This window comes from Centroberyx affinis, unplaced genomic scaffold, assembly GCF_046629955.1.
Source record: "Centroberyx affinis isolate AG114_WGS23_722 - 3 ecotype Tasmania unplaced genomic scaffold, CSIRO-AGI_Caff_v1 ptg004174l_1, whole genome shotgun sequence".
Classification (NCBI taxonomy): Eukaryota; Metazoa; Chordata; class Actinopteri; order Beryciformes; family Berycidae; genus Centroberyx; species Centroberyx affinis.
The window spans coordinates 46,656-65,356 of NW_027281930.1; the positions used below are offsets into that span (position 1 = coordinate 46,656).

The following is an 18,701-nucleotide window of genomic DNA, read 5'->3' on the forward strand; positions in this document are numbered from 1 at the left end:
AAAACAAATGTTACTACTAGTTACTGTATTTCACAGAGGGTTTCTGCTGCATCAGAGGAGTTACAGCGCCCCCGCCTGGCTGTTTTGAAGCACTGCTGCTGTCGCCTGTATGCAAACAAGCCAACATGAACCAGGGAAGGAAACAGATGTTGCAGTGGATGAAAAGCAACGTGCTAATCAGATATCGGTCTATATGTGTATAATAATCTGGATTTCGGAAGGCGGAGGGTATTGGCTTCCTACGGTAAGTAGAAATCCCTTTATCTCGGTCTTGTTCGATGTAGTGTCACCGTGCGTTAACTCTAGTTTTTTTTTACATAAGCTGCCTGTCCTAACCTCGAGAGGCTACCGGCTAACGTTAACGTTATGCGATAAACGCTTGCTAGCTGGGAGCCCAACTACGTTCCGTTCTCTGTCGTATGGAGAGAGGGTCACTCATCAATTCGGCATACATCTAATATACCAAGCAGCACATATTTAAGTAAAAATTTAACTTTTAGTATTGGTTCGCCTGTCTCCCTCCACCGAAATACTTCGTCGTGTACGATAGCGAGCACTGTGAACTGATTATAAAATGAGATTTTATAATAATAAAGTGTTACTTGGTATGATGAATTTACCAGATGACCCTAACGATTGGTAAAACGTCATGTTGCACCAAGTATGCTGTACCTGTGTCGATAGGCAAGGCAACGTTAAACTGCCAGTTATTTTGAATGGAGTTTGGCGTTACTTTCTCCCAGGACAACGGCATCTTTCGGGGCGAGCTAGCTGGCTAACCTACCTAATGTTAGCATTAGCTAGCAAAACGTTGTAAACGTCGTTAGCCACTTCACTTTAGAAACACTTAGTAAACAAGCTATACATCCAGAGTTTGTTGTCATGTAAGTCCTAATGGTGAACCGACTGTTTCGTTTCGTAACGTTATCCCATATAACATTACTTTGGTTACATTAAGTGGTGTGCAAATCGACTGCATGAATGAGTGAAGGGTTTTCTAACGTCAATATTATGTATGTTAGGTTATGGTTAGCATGTGGCTATAGTTTTACTTAACCTAGTGGAGTTACTTTGTGGTTTTGAGATTCATTTAACGTTAGCATTTCATTGTGTGTGTGTGTTGGGGGGTGTTTGTCTCTGATGTCACATACAGGTAACCAGTCTATTTTAAGGTTTTCATTTCTATTCATAGAAGAGCAGCTTTGGCTGGCTTCAGTGCTGTTTCTCTCCAATGCTCCATGAATGTGAACACATTCCAAACAAAGCAGCTGATTTCACTTATTAGTTCCCCCTCTCTGGTTGAAGGTGTGCCATTCAATTCAGTGAAATCAGTTGGTGTAGTGGTTGGAATGAAAGCCTGCAGATTCTCAGCCATCCATGACACATAATTGCCCATCCGTGGTGCAAGCAGTAATCAATAATAGGCCTACTCCATGCCCACTCTTGCGTAAAAAGAAACACTCAGGTTTACTTGTTCCTCTTCCTCACAGTAACTCAAATCAAAGCATCATGTCTCACTCTTGGCTGCAGCATTCAATGGGAAGGAGGAGATGTCTTTGGAACAAATGGACAAAAATGAATCAGCTGACAAGATGATATGACACAGAAGTCATCCACACATCTTCATAGGCTATATCCTTCATGCATTTTACGCATGATGCACAAATCCATAAATTATGAATGACACTTGGCTCATGGTGTCAATAATTCATCTGCCCTCGCAGTCTGTTGCCCTTATTTCAGGACAGTATTCGCTGACACACTCTGCTCTGTGAGTGTAAATTTAGCTGAATTCTGATTCTGCATATAGGGCAGCCTGTAGTCAATTTTGTAAATGCTAAATAGAAGGTATTCAAATTCAGTCTTGTCTTTTTTTTAGTCGGGTCAGCAGAGTCTTCATCATCCCCTAGGCTAAACGTCACTGCCAGACCCCTCCGTCACACAGCGGCATACTGAAGAAAGACAAGGTCGGTGTCGCTGTGAAGAGCTTCGTTGACGGCAGCGGTGGTGGGGAGATTGACCACGGCTCAGGAAGATGGCATCACCCTTCGTGCCTGTCCCCATGCCTTTGGACAGGGCCTTGTCCGGAGGTAGCAGCAAGCTCCGACGGCCCCAGCGAGCTTCGTCGCTAGGCAGCGTCTCCAGCAGCTCGGAGTCCTCGTTCTCCACCACCAGGGGGGCCGGGGAGGACCGCGGAGGAGGAGGATCCCGGTGCCTGGAGAGAGGCGGCCGGAGCCGGACGCCGCCGCCCCTCCAGAGCCCCGTGACGCGGGCCAGGGTGAACGGGACTCTCGAGCCCTCGGTGGAGTACTCCAGCTGCCCCCGCTCCATGTCGGACCCCGCAGGGAGCCAGCAGGGCGAGGAGAGGCCCATCACCCCCACCGTGTTGGGCTATGAGGTCATGGAGGAGAGGGCCAAATTCACGGTACGAGACCAGTGTAGGATCAGTGGCCCTACCCACAACTATCCAACCATGTTCACTGATCAAATTGACGATTTATCCTTTCATTGTTTTGCATATTTAGACATGTAGGTTGACAGTCTTTGAACCTATACATTGTTTGCTATTGTCCTTTATTAGTGTATTTGACAGTGACAATGCACATTAATAAACATTTCTGTAAATGTGCCATAGTTAACCAAAAAAAAGGCAAATATTCATCTGTAATCCCTGGTCAGATGTCATTAATGACTACCTAGAATTAAAAGCAAAAAAACACAGTGACACACACACTACCAGAGGACAAAAGAGTGACAGAACAACACTTTAGCAGATAACACAAGGATGTAGGCATGCTAACTGAGAGTAAGTACATTAGTGAAAAGCCACAGGGCAACCTTAACTAAGTACACAGACCTTGATTAGTAGGATACAAATGGTGTACGCAAACAGCAAAGGCATGGAGAGACAAGTTCCTTAGCACTTTGTTAGAGAGGAGAATAAGTAAATAAATTTAGCTCACTCCAGCACAGGCGCAGGATTGTGGGCTCTGCTGAGGTAAGAAGAGAACAGGCATCATTTACATTTGTATTATACAACATGTCGATGAGCTATCAGGGCACTTGTGCATATCGCCTTAGCAGAGTAGCCAGTGTGACTTTGAGTATGTGTGTCCTCCAGTTCAGTCTTAATTACTGTAGTGAGTTGTGACACCTGAGATTGTTCAGGATTGTGTCTGTTACACACATATTTCAAACGTGGTGTATGGATATGTCTTTTAAGCCCATGTGAGCCGGGCATCTCGAGTGTATAGTTTGGAAAATCAATCAATCGCAGGTCAGGGCAGGACGTGATCAGAGTTGATGTGTAAGCTGAATTTTAAAACAGTAGCTCTTGACTTCCTCTACGCTCATTCTCTGTCAAAATACATTTAAAGAGAAAACTGATCATCTTTTTGAGCTTCCAAGCTGATGTGTGTTAGGTAGAAAAGACTAGTGATCAAACAGGACCACTTCTGACAGTCAATTTTGGGGCAAATAAAGCCTGCAGAGGGTCGGTAGGCTTATCCTCTAAAACCCCCCCTCCCCAGCAATCAAGGGCAGAATCTTCATAGTGTTTTGGACTGGAAAGTGCAAAAGAAACCTGTGTTTTATTACCGGGGAATGTGTGAGAATCTAAACCGGGTCGTGAAGAGAGGCAACTGTGACGTGGTGTCGGGGAAAATTGACTTGTCCGAGGATATCTGAAACCATTCCGCCTAGGGACTCAAATTTTAGCATTAAGGCTGTCATTTTGTCTGACACCTTGTAAGTAACAGGAAACTAAAATGCCCCGAGCAGAGCTGCAAACTGAGTAACTGTAATTCACCTCGCAACAGTTTTGATTAACGAAATGTGGTGATGACTATCGAAGTCATGCATTATAGTCACAGTAAAGTGAGGTCCTTTAATTAATTAATTAAGGCTCAGAGTGATTTACACAAGCGCTTTCCCTTCCAAAAGTGAATCATATTTCAAAGTAAGGGCCACATTTCAGTCTTTCAGATGATGCTCATACCCACATTGACAGACCTATGGCATTGATTAATGTTAGCAATGAAGTTATTCTAACTATTGTTGACTATTTTGATACTCTGTGTTGTACAAATGAATCTATGCTTTGTTGTTTTGGCAGGTAACATTTTTTCCCTTTGATAACTCAATCTTGCATAGTTTCAGCTTTATCTCCCTTTTCTGATCAGTGGAGCAGACACAGAAGGTTCTGTGTCGGCTTCAAAGACACGTTTGATGTTAATTTGTCTAGTCTTTTCCACAGATTACAGAATTGCACATCCGCCATAGCTAAAGATGGTATTGGGTTCACCTCTAAATACAATGTTTATTCGCCACTTGCATGTCAAACCTTCCCATTTTTGCATGTAATTGTCGGCCTTTCCAAGGCTTCAGTCTTTCATTGAAAGTGTTTATCCCTCAAGGCCTAGTTGTCTGTTTGTTGTTCCAGCCTTTCTGCACAGACTGAATCTGACGACCGCTAAAGCCTGGAACTGGAACTTAATTCTGTGTTTGCGGTCAGCATACATGCAGGCCTAACACAAGTTGTGAATCAGAATTGTTAGTTTACGTTGTGTTATCTCATTTAGATACTGTTAATAATTGCCAAACTGTAGTGCTTTTGTTGTTATCAGTCTTTAACTAGTTTATTGACTGAGTATTGAATGCACTGTAAACCTGATACATGTTTCACCTCTACTGTCGTATCCAAGGCTTATAGGTTGTGTGTATGATGTCTCTGCTGTAGGTATACAAGATCCTGGTCAGGAAGACTCAAGACGAGAGCTGGGTGGTATTCAGAAGATACACAGACTTCTCCAGACTCAACGACAAGGTGCGTTTGTGTGCGTGTATGTGTGAGGGGGCTCAATTTTCAATTCGCAAACATGCCTCGGTTTTCTGCGGACACTTTGCTTGTGTCCGTAAACTCTTTTCTCTCAGCATGCTTCCCTTGTTTTTGAGTGCATTGTGGAAGTGATTAGCGCTACACAAAGGCCCACTGTTTCCCAAACGGCCCATAGGCCAGAGCCAACTAGGGGAACAGGTTTGGGGAGGGACAGTTGGGTCACAGATTGCAGATGGGGAAAATTATTAGACCATGTGTTGAGATGATGATTACTTGTGAAACCGCTGGGTTCTGATGCAAAAACAAGCCAAAACAAACTCTGCAGGCCTGCGCAACATGCACGACTTGTAGGTATTCTTCTGTTAAGGAGACATCATGTTTTACTCATCAAGGCAAAGCATAGTGTGAAAACAGGTGGAACTAATTCAGAGTAGCATAGTAGCGCTAAGCAAGAAGAATGGAAGCACGGGAGAGGGGAACACCCAGCATTCAACAAGGAGAGAGAGGGTGTGGACATCCTTTCCCTCCATTCCTGTGGCTTCTCCATAGAGGCAGGGAAACTGATCAGGCCGCACTGAATGGTCCTTTGCTGTGGATGTAACCCTAGAGCCTTGTTTGGTCACACCTCCAACTATTTGGAAGATTTTCACAGCGTGTAGTGCAGTTTTTTGTATAACTCGCACAGACAGACATTTGGATGATTTTTCTATGTCAAAAAATCAAGGAAAATCACAATGGCTATATGGCTATTTCACAGGACTTGCTACCTGTATATGACCCTTAATCGTGCACATGCAATTCAGATAACGAGGCAGCATAAACGCCAAGCATGGTCAACACTTGATTATGTTTTCAATAGACAGCACCGCCTCCGCAGTGTGCGGCTGCCAATAATAGCTGGCGCCAAGCATCGTTTGTCTAGCTGTTTGGCCCTCATCCGAGATTCCTCCATACACACTGTTAGTTCATGCACATGGCTAAGGCTACCGTATGAAAACAAGTAGCTGGCGTGCATTCTTGCGTACACTCACACACACACACACTCTCACATACACACACCAAACCTCTCCCTCCTCCTGAGGTAACAGACATTGGGGCTCGTTTCAATATTTCTCAAGGTGTGAAATGCTGACTGAGTAAAGTCAAATTTGCTTTGTCTATGTTCAATTCTGTAATAAATGACTGAGCACTACTTGAATATTTACATTAAATGTTAGGAAGGCAGAGGCAGAGATGGAGGTAGGCATGGATGTCAATCAGGCTTAAAGCCCTCAGGAGGCAGCCAGCTCCGGACGTGGAACAGCAGACTTCAGCCAAAAATGAGGCAGAGACGGACAGCAGGTTAATGGTAGAGTTTAATCAACCAAGCACACACGTGGGTCTGCAAAGTGGTGGACAGTGTGCAGGGGTTCTGCTTAGAATATGTAGTTGTCTGCACGGCCTGTTAATCACTAAATCAGGATATAGATATGGATAGGAGCAGGTGATTTTCGCAGCCTCTGAACAGCCGCTGACACAAGAGAGAAGCAAGATGTTGATGTTCTCTGGATAAATTATCCGGAAGATAATTTTAGACTTATCAGTACAGCTTGTGTGTACTGTGCTGAGAATAGTAAAAATAGCTGATGATAGTGAGTGACCTAATCCTGACTAAGGCCTGTGAGACACACAAGAGGAAAGCACATGCTCAGTTTTTAATCCCATCAGCAGTTCTTACTTGTGGGTCCTTAAAAAGCCTGAAAAGTATAAAAATGTCTTAAATACAGTTATTAGCAGTCTTATGTTTTGTCACCATACTCTTATAGGTTTCTTGTTTTTTTTACCAAGTTTCATTTTGATTGTTGACATTCAGTGGTATCTAGTCAAGGCAGTGTTAGAAAGTAAAAAAAAAAAAAAGGCTATTCCATCCACATGCATGTTCATGGCATGTTTATATTAATACAGAACAGGGTTAATACAACATGCCCAACAGGTTTTGCGTGGAAAAACACAGTAGGACACCGTGTCCTTAAACATTTAATTTCCAGCCTTAATTTCCGCAACCGAGGCTGCTAACCTGTCAAAGGCTCCATCTACCCGCTGAGCAGTTGCGGGGGGGTGGCAAGGTGAAATTTCAGAAGGTGTCTGGCTTAGCGTGTAAGCACTGTTCCTCCTGTCAGACGGTTATCTCTGATTGAGGCCGGGAGAGCCAGAGGGGTAGCCCTGTGTTTTTTTTCGACTTTCCTCAGGTCCCATGACTGTTAAAACAGTCAGCGGGATGAGTGTCATACCGATGTAATTTACTCCACAGCAGGCCAGAGGCACGGACTATCACCGGGCTACGATGGCTCACCTCAAAGCACTTCACTCTGCGCTCAACAAACCGCCTCCTGTTTCCCTGGCACATTGCATGATCCAATTGAGATTGTTCTGTGTCTTTGTACATGACATTATCTGATGACACACGCTTCCCTCGCTTCCCACTGAACATTAGTGACCTTGTGGGTGCAAATTGGAGGGGGAAGAACACGGAGAGTTCTTTGCAAATGCTTAGGTTGAGCTGCAGGGCGCGGGGTCAACACACGGTCTGTTCAAAATGTAAATTGAAATTCACATGATAATGATAGAGCCCGGTAATGTCTTTACCAACCCTGACGGTTTTCCAGGATGTCCAGAAAGGGATGTAGGTTGGAGGCGGAGGACAGGACCTTTTCTCTGTTTTGCACCAGTGTGTTTATTTGATCAGAGCATGTGATGTAGAAGTAGCAGGGTGTGACTGTTTGAGGGCTCACCAGCAGATATTGTTTCTTTCCTTCCCTGGACTGAATGTTAGTTGTGATTAACTTTAAAACCACCCTGAGCTCTCTTGTACCCTACTGTATGTGCAAGCATGTGAGTGACGTCTAAGTGCGTGTAATGCTATGTACAGTATTCATCTATAAAAGATGTTCTTAAGGAATATGAGCTGACCATTCCTCACTGTGTGTGTGTGTGTTCATTCCAGCTGAAGGAGATGTTCCCGGGCTTCCGCCTCGCGCTGCCTCCTAAGCGGTGGTTCAAAGACAATTACGACACCGACTTCCTGGAGGACCGACAGCTGGGACTGCAGGCCTTTCTTCAGAACCTGGTTGCTCACAAGGACATTGCCAACTGGTGTGTGTGTGTGTGTGTGTGTGTGTGTGTGTGTGTGTGTGTGTGTGTGTGTGTGTGGGAGAGAGATTGTGTGGAAAATCAGTCCATGTAAAGGCAGACATGATCATACAGTGATTTTTAGGTTCCTTTTATGCTTTAGCTCTCATATAGCCCAGGATCATTACGGCTATGTATAGACCTATTTTAGACCAAGCAGTAAATACATTATTACAATGAATAAACATCTGTAAATCCAAGCTAAGACGTAGACATCTAATAAACTTTCAACCCCATTTAAACTTAAATTAGCCTAGATGGCTATGGGCCATTTAGACGTGTTTTAAACGTCTAATCAACGTAAAATTGCTCAGTGGGAACGCATGATTAATGCCAGATTGTATCTGGATACGTTTTAGCCCGATTACATTTACACCTGGCGTTAATATGCCTCTCCATTGCCACATTGCCATCCGATTGCACTTTCTCACGCACGCATACATCACTTCCTTCCCCATTGTTTACGTTTTGAAACAGCTGCGGGTGCGGGTCGTTTGAAAGATGGTGACCTGCTCATCAAGTTGCGCTGTTGTATGCACTTTTTGGCAACAGCAGAGGAGAAGGCTGTTTCATGCAGCTGCTTTTATTTCAGCTGTGGCCAGTACCATGCTATTCAGTGGACTGGATGGATGCAGGTATGGAGTCAGGACTGAAGTATTTCCGCCTACGTAGTTATTGTATGTGGGCTGAAAACGCGATTGCATCAGGTGGTTTGCGCAATCGGATTACAATCCATCCTCAGTGTGTCTTGAGTGCATTTGCTCCGTTTTTTTATGTGGTTAAGTGCTATCCCGTTACAGTCCGAGCACACAAGACGCATGTTGATGCCAGTTGTAAAGGGGGTCGGTGTGTTTCCAAGCACAGACACGTTCATAGATCACACACACACACATATGCACTAACACCATTTTTTCTCCTTGACAGCCTGGCAGTGAGAGAGTTCCTATGTCTGGACGACCCACCCGGGCCCTTCGACAGTCTGGAGGAGAGCCGGGTAAGTGTGTGTGTGTGTGTGTTTAGGATTGAGTTAGGTTAGGTTACACACGTGGGCATGTGTGCTCATGCATGTGTGTTTGTGCTGGTATCCATGATCGATGTTTCTTCAGGCCTTTTTAAGAGGAATTTTCCCCCAAATCCCCTGACACTTCTCATATGCATAAACAACTGGACTTCCAGTCTGCCCACAGTCTTTTTGGGCTGTTTTCTGAACCAGCCTGCATCTTTCTGTCTCTAGCTGGGTGTTGGAGGTTGAGCAATGAATCAGCCAGGCCAACACGTTAGCTTCTTGACCCCTCTAGTGGGGAAAAACAGGAAATCACAATTTACCCACCTGTAAATCTGTCGCAACCTTGCAGTTCCTCCAAGGTGGATGAAACAAAGCAAACCAAAAAAGATGACATAAGTAACCTACTCTTGGAGAATAGAACACGTTTGTCTCTGCTGTAATATGGAAAAAGACACACTAGTGCTTTAGGTCTCACTTGATAGGGTAGCAGACTTTCATGCATGGCTCCCAGGTTTGGCAAATTAGGCTTTTGTATTTGGTTTCTCAGAGCCAAATAGGTCGCAGCTTATCACAAATTATGTGCTTGTCAACATTAAAGCTTTGTCCACCAGTAGCTTAATTATTTCATTTTTCCAGTTTTACCTACTTGGAAATGATTTAATGGTGGCTAAATAGCCACTGCTGCTATTTGTTTTTTCAGCCAGCCTGTCTGTCAGAATTTAGTACACAATGCAGCTACTGCAAGTTGTGATTATTTCATTTAATTTCAAATTGCCACTGGTCTCCCTCTCTGTCTTCCTCTCAATAATTCCATCCCTTCTTCTCCTCCTCATCCTTTCTTTCCCCCTCGCCCTTACGCGCTACACCCCCACCCCACCATCTTCTTTTGGCATCCCTACTCTCTCTTCCGCCCTGGTTTTTTTTTTTTACTATTGTCAACAATCCTCTGTTTTTCTTTCCATTGTTCACCATCCCTCCCTCCCTCCAGGCGTTCTGTGAGACTCTGGAGGAGAGTAACTATCGTCTTCAGAAGGAGCTGCTGGAGAAGCAGAAAGAGATCGGCTCTCTGAAGAGGAGGCTGGAGGAGAGGGAGCAGGCCATCCTGCTGCTGGAGAAGCATATCAAGTCAGGACACACACACACACACACACACACACACACACATACAGACATACAAGATATAGGAATAATGGAGTAGACACAATTCCCATGTGATTATTACTAGTTCATTGATGTTTTCAGTGCTACACAGCATTAATTGTTGCTTTTTGAAAACTACGTTTACGAGATACGGCAGGTTGTGTGACTGTGTGTGTGTGTGTGTGTGTGTGTGTGTGTGTGTGTGTGTGTGTGTGTGTCCGTCCGTCCGTCCGTCCGTCCGTCCCAGTGGACAGTGTGTGAGCCCAGAGTCTCCATGTGGCCTGTCAGCGCAGGGCAGTGACAGCAGTGCAGACGCAGACGTGGAGTCATCCGCTGCCGAGGCTGACCAGGACATGCCTGAGGAGAATGGGTAACACACACACACACACACACACACCATACAAATACACATGTTAATGCATGTGAAATGTAGGCGTACACTGAGCAGCAGACACCACACAAACACATGGACTAATCACACACACACAGGCACACGTTTAATCATATACGCCCCTGCTCCCCTTTTTCCCTCTGCAGGCTAATCCATTTAGCCCTTCAAATTAAGTTAAAAGCCCCTAGTAAAATCCACTGTGCCTCTCCCACTCTCTCTAGTACCATTATGTTAATTTCCTAATTAGGGATGGGATTGGCGTTTAATCACATTGCCTTTTTAAACGAAAGTTATGTAACCGACTACCCGGCTAGTCTAAAATAAGAGGCTGATGTAATTTGAGATCTATTTCATTATGTTTATTCACACACACATATTTATATGCACTCAAATACTGCAAATCTAAATTTCGATTAAAACATGTTTCCCATTTAGAACACTGAGTGTAGGCCTATATGCTCAGGTTGTGAAAACGCATAGAAATGAATTTATGGCTTATTAATGGTGTAGGTTTATCATTAATACTTTGATCCTACGTTTTGCCATCTTATGCCGTCGCTACACAGCTGACCGGGAGCAACCAAACCCAGTGAGGGAAATAAATCTCTCATTCTGGTATTTATGTGTGCTTCAGAAAGAGAAGCTATTGCCATTTGCTATTGTATGGGCAGAAATCCTTCAATCCAAGGTTGGACTAGCTTTCTTTTACTGAGGCTCCCTCGACAACGCTCTTATGATATTGAACTTGATTGATAGGTCCTGAGCAGTGAGGGCCTTTCCCACTCCAGCCTCTATCACCTAATCACATTACATAGAAGGAAGTGTTCATCTCAAGCCAGCTGGCAGCTCCACAAAGTGTATGCACCTAACCCCCAGGCAAGAATAAGCCCTGGGCTCTGTTGTTACCGCCAGCATGTCAGGATACATGCAGTGAGTAAACAGTGACTTTATGAATAGGAAGAGACCTAAAACTGAATGGTTATGAAGGGTGATGTTTGATTTTCCACAGCTGTAAAAGGGAATTAATGTAGAAGAACAGAGTGAAGGTCATGTCCATTACTTGCTAACCAAGTGCAAGTGCAAAATATTTTTCTGAACTTATTACTGATCATTAGCATAACACCAGGTTTTAATTCAGTACCACTGACCACCTAATGAGCCGTGGCCCTGCTGGTGTAATTGCTGCTTCTTCTGCCAAATGTGAGAAATCAGATCTGAGATCACGTCTCCTGTTTCTCATTTCGATTTACCCCTGTTAAGCTACTTTTCGTCAAATTCACTGCAGGACCTCATGGTCCATATCACATGGGAGACCGTGGTGCACTCTGCAAGGTATTACTCCCACTAGATTCTGCAAATTGGCCTGCTCTTTACTCTGAATAGCTCTCTTTCCACTGATTGTGTTCCTGACTATTTCAAGAAGGCAAAAAGCCCCTTTTTTTTTTATAAAAACACGCCTCAGTCCTAATCAACTATAGACACATTTTTAAGTTACTTTTTATTTCTAAAATTTTGGAAAATGTGGTATCAAAGCAACTTCTGCTGTAGAAATGGTGTGGAAAAAATAACCTTACAATTTCCAATCTAGATCACTTAGTAAATTGGTCTTAGTCAGTAAGTTGGCAGTACCTAGACAGTAATGCAGCTGTCTAGATGATGTCAAGAACTGCGTGTCCCAAAGTTTCCTTCAACTAAATTAAACTTCAATTGGTCTTGGCTCTGAACTCATGTCTGGATAAATGAATTTGTCTTTTAGAAATGATCTTATTGGCTTTTATTTGTTTATAAAGCTAACATTGATTTGACCTTGATTGACCTTTTTATCACGTTTAAACTTTTCCCTTCCCTCCTGTTTCTTGCCCTCGTGTTCCACAGCAGTGCCGCCCCAATCTGAAATAAGAGCCCAGTAACATGTGAGGTACTGAATATACTGGCTATGCAGGCTGAACCTTTGGCGTACTGTCTTTCTGTATCCTTCTTCCCAGTAACGTGCATCCCACTGTTTCTCACTGTACTGCATTGGCAGTGTCCTCTTTTGTGGTATCAGGGTGTAAAATACCTGCAGCAATGGTGTGTATCAGGTTTGGGGTCAGTTCACTTTCAGTTCACCCAATTCAGGGAAATATGAATATTGAATCGGAGTACAGGTCAGAAAGTAAAGTAAGTTTTGAAAGCCAGAAATCTCAGCACCTGGCCAAGTAATCGCTGAGTTACTGGTTTTGATCAACAACCCTATCAACCCCCTGCAGATATATTATGGTCATCATTATGATCATGCTTTATCATTAACCAATGAATATCATTTCACTTAATATTTGGATTGATTGAGCTGAAACTGATTTGTCCCCAACCCCGGTGTGTATTCTCTGTACTGTACTGCGCCCTGCGTCCCCTTTGGCTGTGCCGCGGTGCTACCCTGCATCGTACCTGACTAACACCCACGCAGATGCCGTTAGTTCCTCTCCTACACGCGGTGATATATGCTCACCAGGTCAGCGTTGTGTGTCGTTGGATATCAAGTCTTTCCTGGACTTCCTCGCTCCTCTCTCCATCCGTTGTTCTGACACCCAGGGCAAGTCAGCTGGGGTGAAATCACCCTCTCAAAAATGTACAAGTTTGGTTCCAAAATGAGAAATCAACTGTCTGAAAAAGCGGTTTAACTAAAGTCCTTGGTTGGCCAAATAACACTTTTGGAACAGACTGGAACATCTATATTTTAAGAACATTTATTGATGAACGTCAGGCAATGATTTGTTGACCAAAATGGACATTAGCATTTTGGAATAGAACTCTTCAGTTTCTTCTTTTCTTGTAACTTTTACATGATATCTCAAGCAAAACTCTATAAGAAAGATAATGAAAGTTAAAAGCTATGGCTCTTAAGGCTTCTTATGACTGCGCTTGACCATCAATAGAGACTTAAACTAAGTTGATCGAATTGAATTGTGTGGATTCTGAACTTCCTGCTCTAGAAATTGCAGATTGGGTCGGCGTGATGCACACACATACACTATATATCGGGTGTGTGTATTATGAGACGATTAGACGATCAAGTCGCTGCCCTGATATATTTCTCCATTATCTACCAGGAAGAGAGAGAGGAGGAGAGTCGGAGGGAAGACTTGTCATCCTGTTGTGTTTGCAGTGGACCTGTAACTGTAACTGTAACTGTAACTGGCTGGTGTTTTGGTGTCAGTAACATGCTACATCTGTCTCTTCCCACACGGACTGATCATCAGTCGGTCTGTTCTAGCATTTCTCCTTTACGTTTCTTCCTCTTGGATCCTCTTGCTCTTTCTTGCTACGTTTTGTCTGAACTGTACGGTCCTTGGACGAGACAAATGTTGACTATTTTCTGTCTTCTCTGTCTTCCATCTGCCGTCACCTCCCTCTCTCCAGTGGTAGGTGCGAGGTCCAGCCGGTGCGATCTTCTGCCTGTTGGTGTGGGCCGTCGCTCAGCGTCTCTCCTCCGGTCATCCAGGTCACCCAGCTATACCACCGGCAGCCGGAGCACTAACAACCAGTGCTGGTCCTACTCTTCTCCTCTTCCCCTCTCTCATTCGTCTCCTCCTCCCCTCCCACACCACGGTTTTGTTCTATGTCCGTCTCCCCACTCATTAGTTTTATCCCTTCTTAGTCTTGCCCTCTCTTCGACTTCACCCCTCCCTCCTTTACTCCCCCATCCTCTCTGTCTTTTCCCTCCCTGCCTTCCAGACTGTGACCACGGTTTCACCCCGTAATCTCGGAGTGGAATCTAAAGAAGCGAGGCGGATGGGGAGCACTTTACTCCTTAACCACCCCCCCCCAACATGCCTTCAACCCAGGATCTGAAGATTAAAGGGGACAGTTTAATACTGGAACAGCCCCTTCCACTTCACAGCAGATTTTTCCCCTGTGGATATCTGTGAGCGACTTCAATTGGTCGGGGGGAAATTTTATCCGGCAACAATATTTTTGGAACACTTGATATAAGAATCTAGAAGATTGACCCTCGTTCTTAAGACCGAGATCCTAGTTGATCTTCCTCAAACTGTGCGGGGGGTTTCTCAGTTCTTGGTCAGTTCAGATCCTCCTGCTGTAGAAACGGGTCGCCCGACTGGGTCCACTCGACCCAGCGGTCACAAAGCCAAAGAGTGGCTTCTTGACCAAACACTCCAGGAAGTTCACTTGAAGACTCACGCCATCGGGTGTGTCTGATGACTGACGCCCTCGTGATGCATTGTGACAATCCACGGAGAACTCGAATCCATCACATTGATTTCTGCGGACATCCATTGTCTTACATCTACTTATTGGTGAGAGCAGAGGCCCTCTTTTCATACCTGTGAAAGAACACCCCCATGTGGGTATAGATGGTAAAGGCCTAGGCGACAGGGACTCAGGGTATGGAGTGTTAAGCGGGTGGAGAGCGAACGCTCGGCCAAGACTTGTGACGGGCTGCTAACAAATCTGGATTATTACAGTACTTTGATCTCTCTTTCTTTCTGTTGGCACACTGTCTACGAGTACGTCAATGTCATTGCTTTGCACTGCCATCCACTGTGTCATTGCGGTTATAGATAGACCTCCTTACTAGAAACCTCATTGTGTTTCATTTTCGGATGATGAACTCAGTTTGCATCTGACACCGTGGTTTGAAACCCTGCACCCCCCCCTCTTTCCAGCGCCATGCATCTTTTGCAGTAAACCAGGCGAGCTGTAACATACCAAGAGAGGGCCAGGGCAGTGTCGCATACTGTTGCTTTTTGAGGAGAGAGTTGGTCTAAATGTCGATGCTAATCAGGTCATTTCCCTCCCACATTTCAGTGTCTTTGTTTTACACACACAGATATTTGTGCGAAATATATATTTGCCCCAATGGGTTGCTTATGTAGACATTGCTTATGCCAATTCAGTGAGAATGCGTAAATATTTACAACACTAGACCTCTTTTGGCGTTTAGGCTGTCGGTTTCCTTAATGTCTACTAAGGACATAATTAAGTACGACATGATTATGATTAAGGCATTCATAAACGCAGTTGTTTCTATATTTTATTATGATTAGTGCTGGATCACCTGGCACAAGTCCAGAAGTCATGGTCTTTGAGACTCATTAGCGAATTCCAGTAGCAGGGCCAAGTGAGAGCTGACACTAAATTTTTACGGCAAAGGTACTATTGGCTTATTAAATCATCCCCATTGTAAATAAGGTGCAAAGTAGATAATATTATTTCAGGAGGAATTCAGTAACATAAGTAATTGATGAACCCTAGCTAGCCTTGTTTGGCCATGTAACAGCAACAAGGCTGTTGTTGTTAGGCCTACACGCAATCCCCAAAAGCCATACTGTAGGCCTTACGGGGCATATAGCTTTCACATGATAGGTGAGATGTGTTGAGGTCCAGCTGTGAAGGTTTTCACAGTTTAAGTGAAACAGTTAAGCTTATAACTGTATAATGTTGAGTTGTTTCAAACTTGGCCTGGAAAGGGTCATGTGATGCACTTTATGGATGAATGGGAATGCGTAATGTTTGGATATGGTTTTACTACTTCACTTGTTTGAAACAGAGTGCCTTTTCTATCATTCAGTTTGTCTTGCTTCCCTTGCTGATCCCGTGTGTTAGTATTTGATATACTGAATAAGTTTTGTTTTGTTTGTGTTTTTTGCTTCTGTAAAGTCCCCTCAAGCATGGTTCTAAGTGCCTTGAATTTCTTTAACTGAGCGTTGCTTTTTATATGTTTAAATTGCTTTTAGCTCTGTAACATTTCTGTAGGACATTAAACAGTTTCACTATGTTACTCAGATGGAGAGAATGTTTTAAATGACACTCGTATGTATATGTAGTTGCTTGGAATGAACTGAACTGACAACACGTTTTTGTAATAGTACATCATGGCATATTAATAATGAGTCTTAGTTGACATGTTGCACTATAAAAGATTTATACAAATAACATTTGTTATCACTACTGTTGTTCTGGGTTTAAAGGGATAGCTCACCCAAAAATGTGATCTGAAATGAGTAGATAACGCATACTATAGCAGAGATGTTTATCAGAATTAAATTAAATGAAATCATACACAATTAAACTCAAAATGATGTATTGAAAACACATGTATTTTTCCCTGTTCTACACGATCACTAGAGTACCTGCTTTCTTTGAAATGGGGGTGTCCTTGGTTTGTGCTTTGCTTTAGAGTTGTTTTGATGAGTGAAATGAATTGTGCGGTAAGTTCTCTGTGATCAGTCTGCTGAGAAGTTATTGGGGCTGCCATACAATTATGACTCTTTCTAAAAGTGTGATCTTTTCAAAGTATAATAAATATTTTCCATGAAAAAAAGCCTCTTGCTTAACACGGTTCTATTTTTTTTTTTAACACCTCAGCTGAAACCCAAAAGGAAAACTGCAATTTTTTACCTTGTCTCACAAATCTTCGCAAGTTATTACTCAAACTTATAAAAACTGACATTTTGTTCGTAAATAGAAGACTGCGGTTTCAGCATAGTAGGGATCATGTGCCCGGTGAATACTTTTAGGACTCCACTGCACCCCCTTTACCCCCAGTACAGCCTGAATGTTTCTGAGCATGGATTTTACAAGGTGTCAGAAACTTACCACAGGGATCTTGTTCCATGCCGATGTTCAAGTACTACACAACTCTCGTCTGTTACCTCTCAGCCGCAAGAGGTGTGATGGATGGTCAGGAAAACGGAGAGCTTAACCATTCTTAATCTTATTAGTCTGTTGCATGGGAGACAGAGGAGCTATGCTAAATTCACCTGGCGGTCTCATGTCAGTCTTCAGTCTGGGCATGTAGTTCTAGCTTCATGAGGAGGGGCCTCAGGCATCTGTCAATGAAAGTTTGAATGCTGTTCCAATTCTGGTTTACAGTCGCTCACACAGATGTGTGGGTCTAGTCATCACCTCTGAGACATTTACTGACACACATGCCGTATCCACTGATCAGTTACATGCTCAACACTCCACAGCAGACCAGCCACATTCACATTCACACAGTTTGTAAGGTTCACTAACAGGCACAAAAATCATCCCAAACATAATCACCTGTGCATCATTTAATATGTTGATGCTTCAGTCTAGCAACCTTTCTCAAGACAAGTCCCTAGACCAAAACCTCAACACTAATTGGTGCAGAGATGGCAAACATTTTTACCTTTATTAGTATTACCTTTTGTAATATTTATTATTGAGGTTTGGACTGCTCTCTCTTGGGAGTAAAGCATGTTCTGTGCTTTTTATCCTTATTGATTTCAACATGATTGGATACATGACAGTCCCCACTTTGCCTCCAGAGCAGCCTAAATGTTCTAAATGTAAATCTTACATTAGCCTGTGTGGGCCACCTGTTAGCTTACACAATTCCCTGCCATTCTCCCTCCACCCATGTCATCACCAAGCTGTTTGTCCCCCTGACAGAGATGTTTGGTTTCTGTTGCACCCTTCTCCATCGACCCAGAAAGTGTCATGTGGAAAGTCTAGGAGGATGTTTATACTTGTCAGATATTTGAGCACATGGCACAGTTATACACGAAAAGTCAGGAGAGGTGTGGTTCTTCTGGGACGGAAGTGAACCGATTCACAGCACTGTGTAGAAGAAGGGAAATAAGAGATTGTTTTTGGACCACATGGGGGAGACAGTATGACATTCTCCTCTGCTTTTAACAGGGGTTAATGCAATCATCACCCATCTTTTTTTTTTTCAGCAGTCTCCATACATGAGACATACCCTCTTTATAAGCTGGGCTCCGACAGTTTATGTCTTTTATGTTGACTTTATTTATATAATGCTTACATAATTTAACTAAGCTTCCTAGTAATAACAATGTGATACTTCACTGATCCCGTAGGAAGATTTTCTTTTCTGCTGCCTCCCTACATGGAGGTCAGAGGTCAGGGAGAGATCTGTTGTGCTGACCTATAGCAGATATATAGTATAGCGGATATCTATATGACATTTGCTTGCCCTGTTTCTGATCTGCGCATGTCTCCACGTTCATATGAATTGGTGCATATCTCTGGACACTTTTCTGTAAACGTGCTACCTTCATCCATAAATACATCATCATTATGGTAGTGATAATAAAAACAGATAACAATGCATGCAGTTAGCACATTGTCACTTTTTCTGTACTTCCAGCTTTTTGATAATCTAGACA

At 43.5% G+C, this 18,701-nt stretch overlaps 1 protein-coding gene across 1 annotated transcript; it reads left to right on the top strand.

The window, feature by feature from the left end:
* Positions 1-123: 123 nt before the first annotated feature.
* snx16 (sorting nexin 16) lies at positions 124-16,848 on the top strand. The gene is made up of 8 exons (XM_071542731.1): positions 124-244; positions 1,880-2,425; positions 4,739-4,825; positions 7,821-7,969; positions 8,930-8,999; positions 10,000-10,136; positions 10,399-10,521; positions 13,942-16,848. The coding sequence occupies exons 2-8, from the start codon at positions 2,036-2,038 to the stop codon at positions 14,057-14,059; spliced, it is 1,074 nt and encodes a 357-aa protein (XP_071398832.1). The 5' UTR covers positions 124-244; positions 1,880-2,035; the 3' UTR covers positions 14,060-16,848.
* Positions 16,849-18,701: the final 1,853 nt, after the last annotated feature.

What these genes read in the sequence shown, in the direction of transcription:
- snx16 (XM_071542731.1), top strand. Translation starts at nt 2,036, where the DNA reads ATGGCATCACCCTTCGTGCCTGTCCCCATGCCTTTGGACAGGGCCTTG. An exon ending in CACAAGGACATTGCCAACTG is followed by an intron (nt 7,970 to 8,929) that starts GTGTGTGTGTGT and finishes TCTCCTTGACAG; the next exon opens with CCTGGCAGTGAGAGAGTTCC. An exon ending in GACATGCCTGAGGAGAATGG is followed by an intron (nt 10,522 to 13,941) that starts GTAACACACACA and finishes CCCTCTCTCCAG; the next exon opens with TGGTAGGTGCGAGGTCCAGC.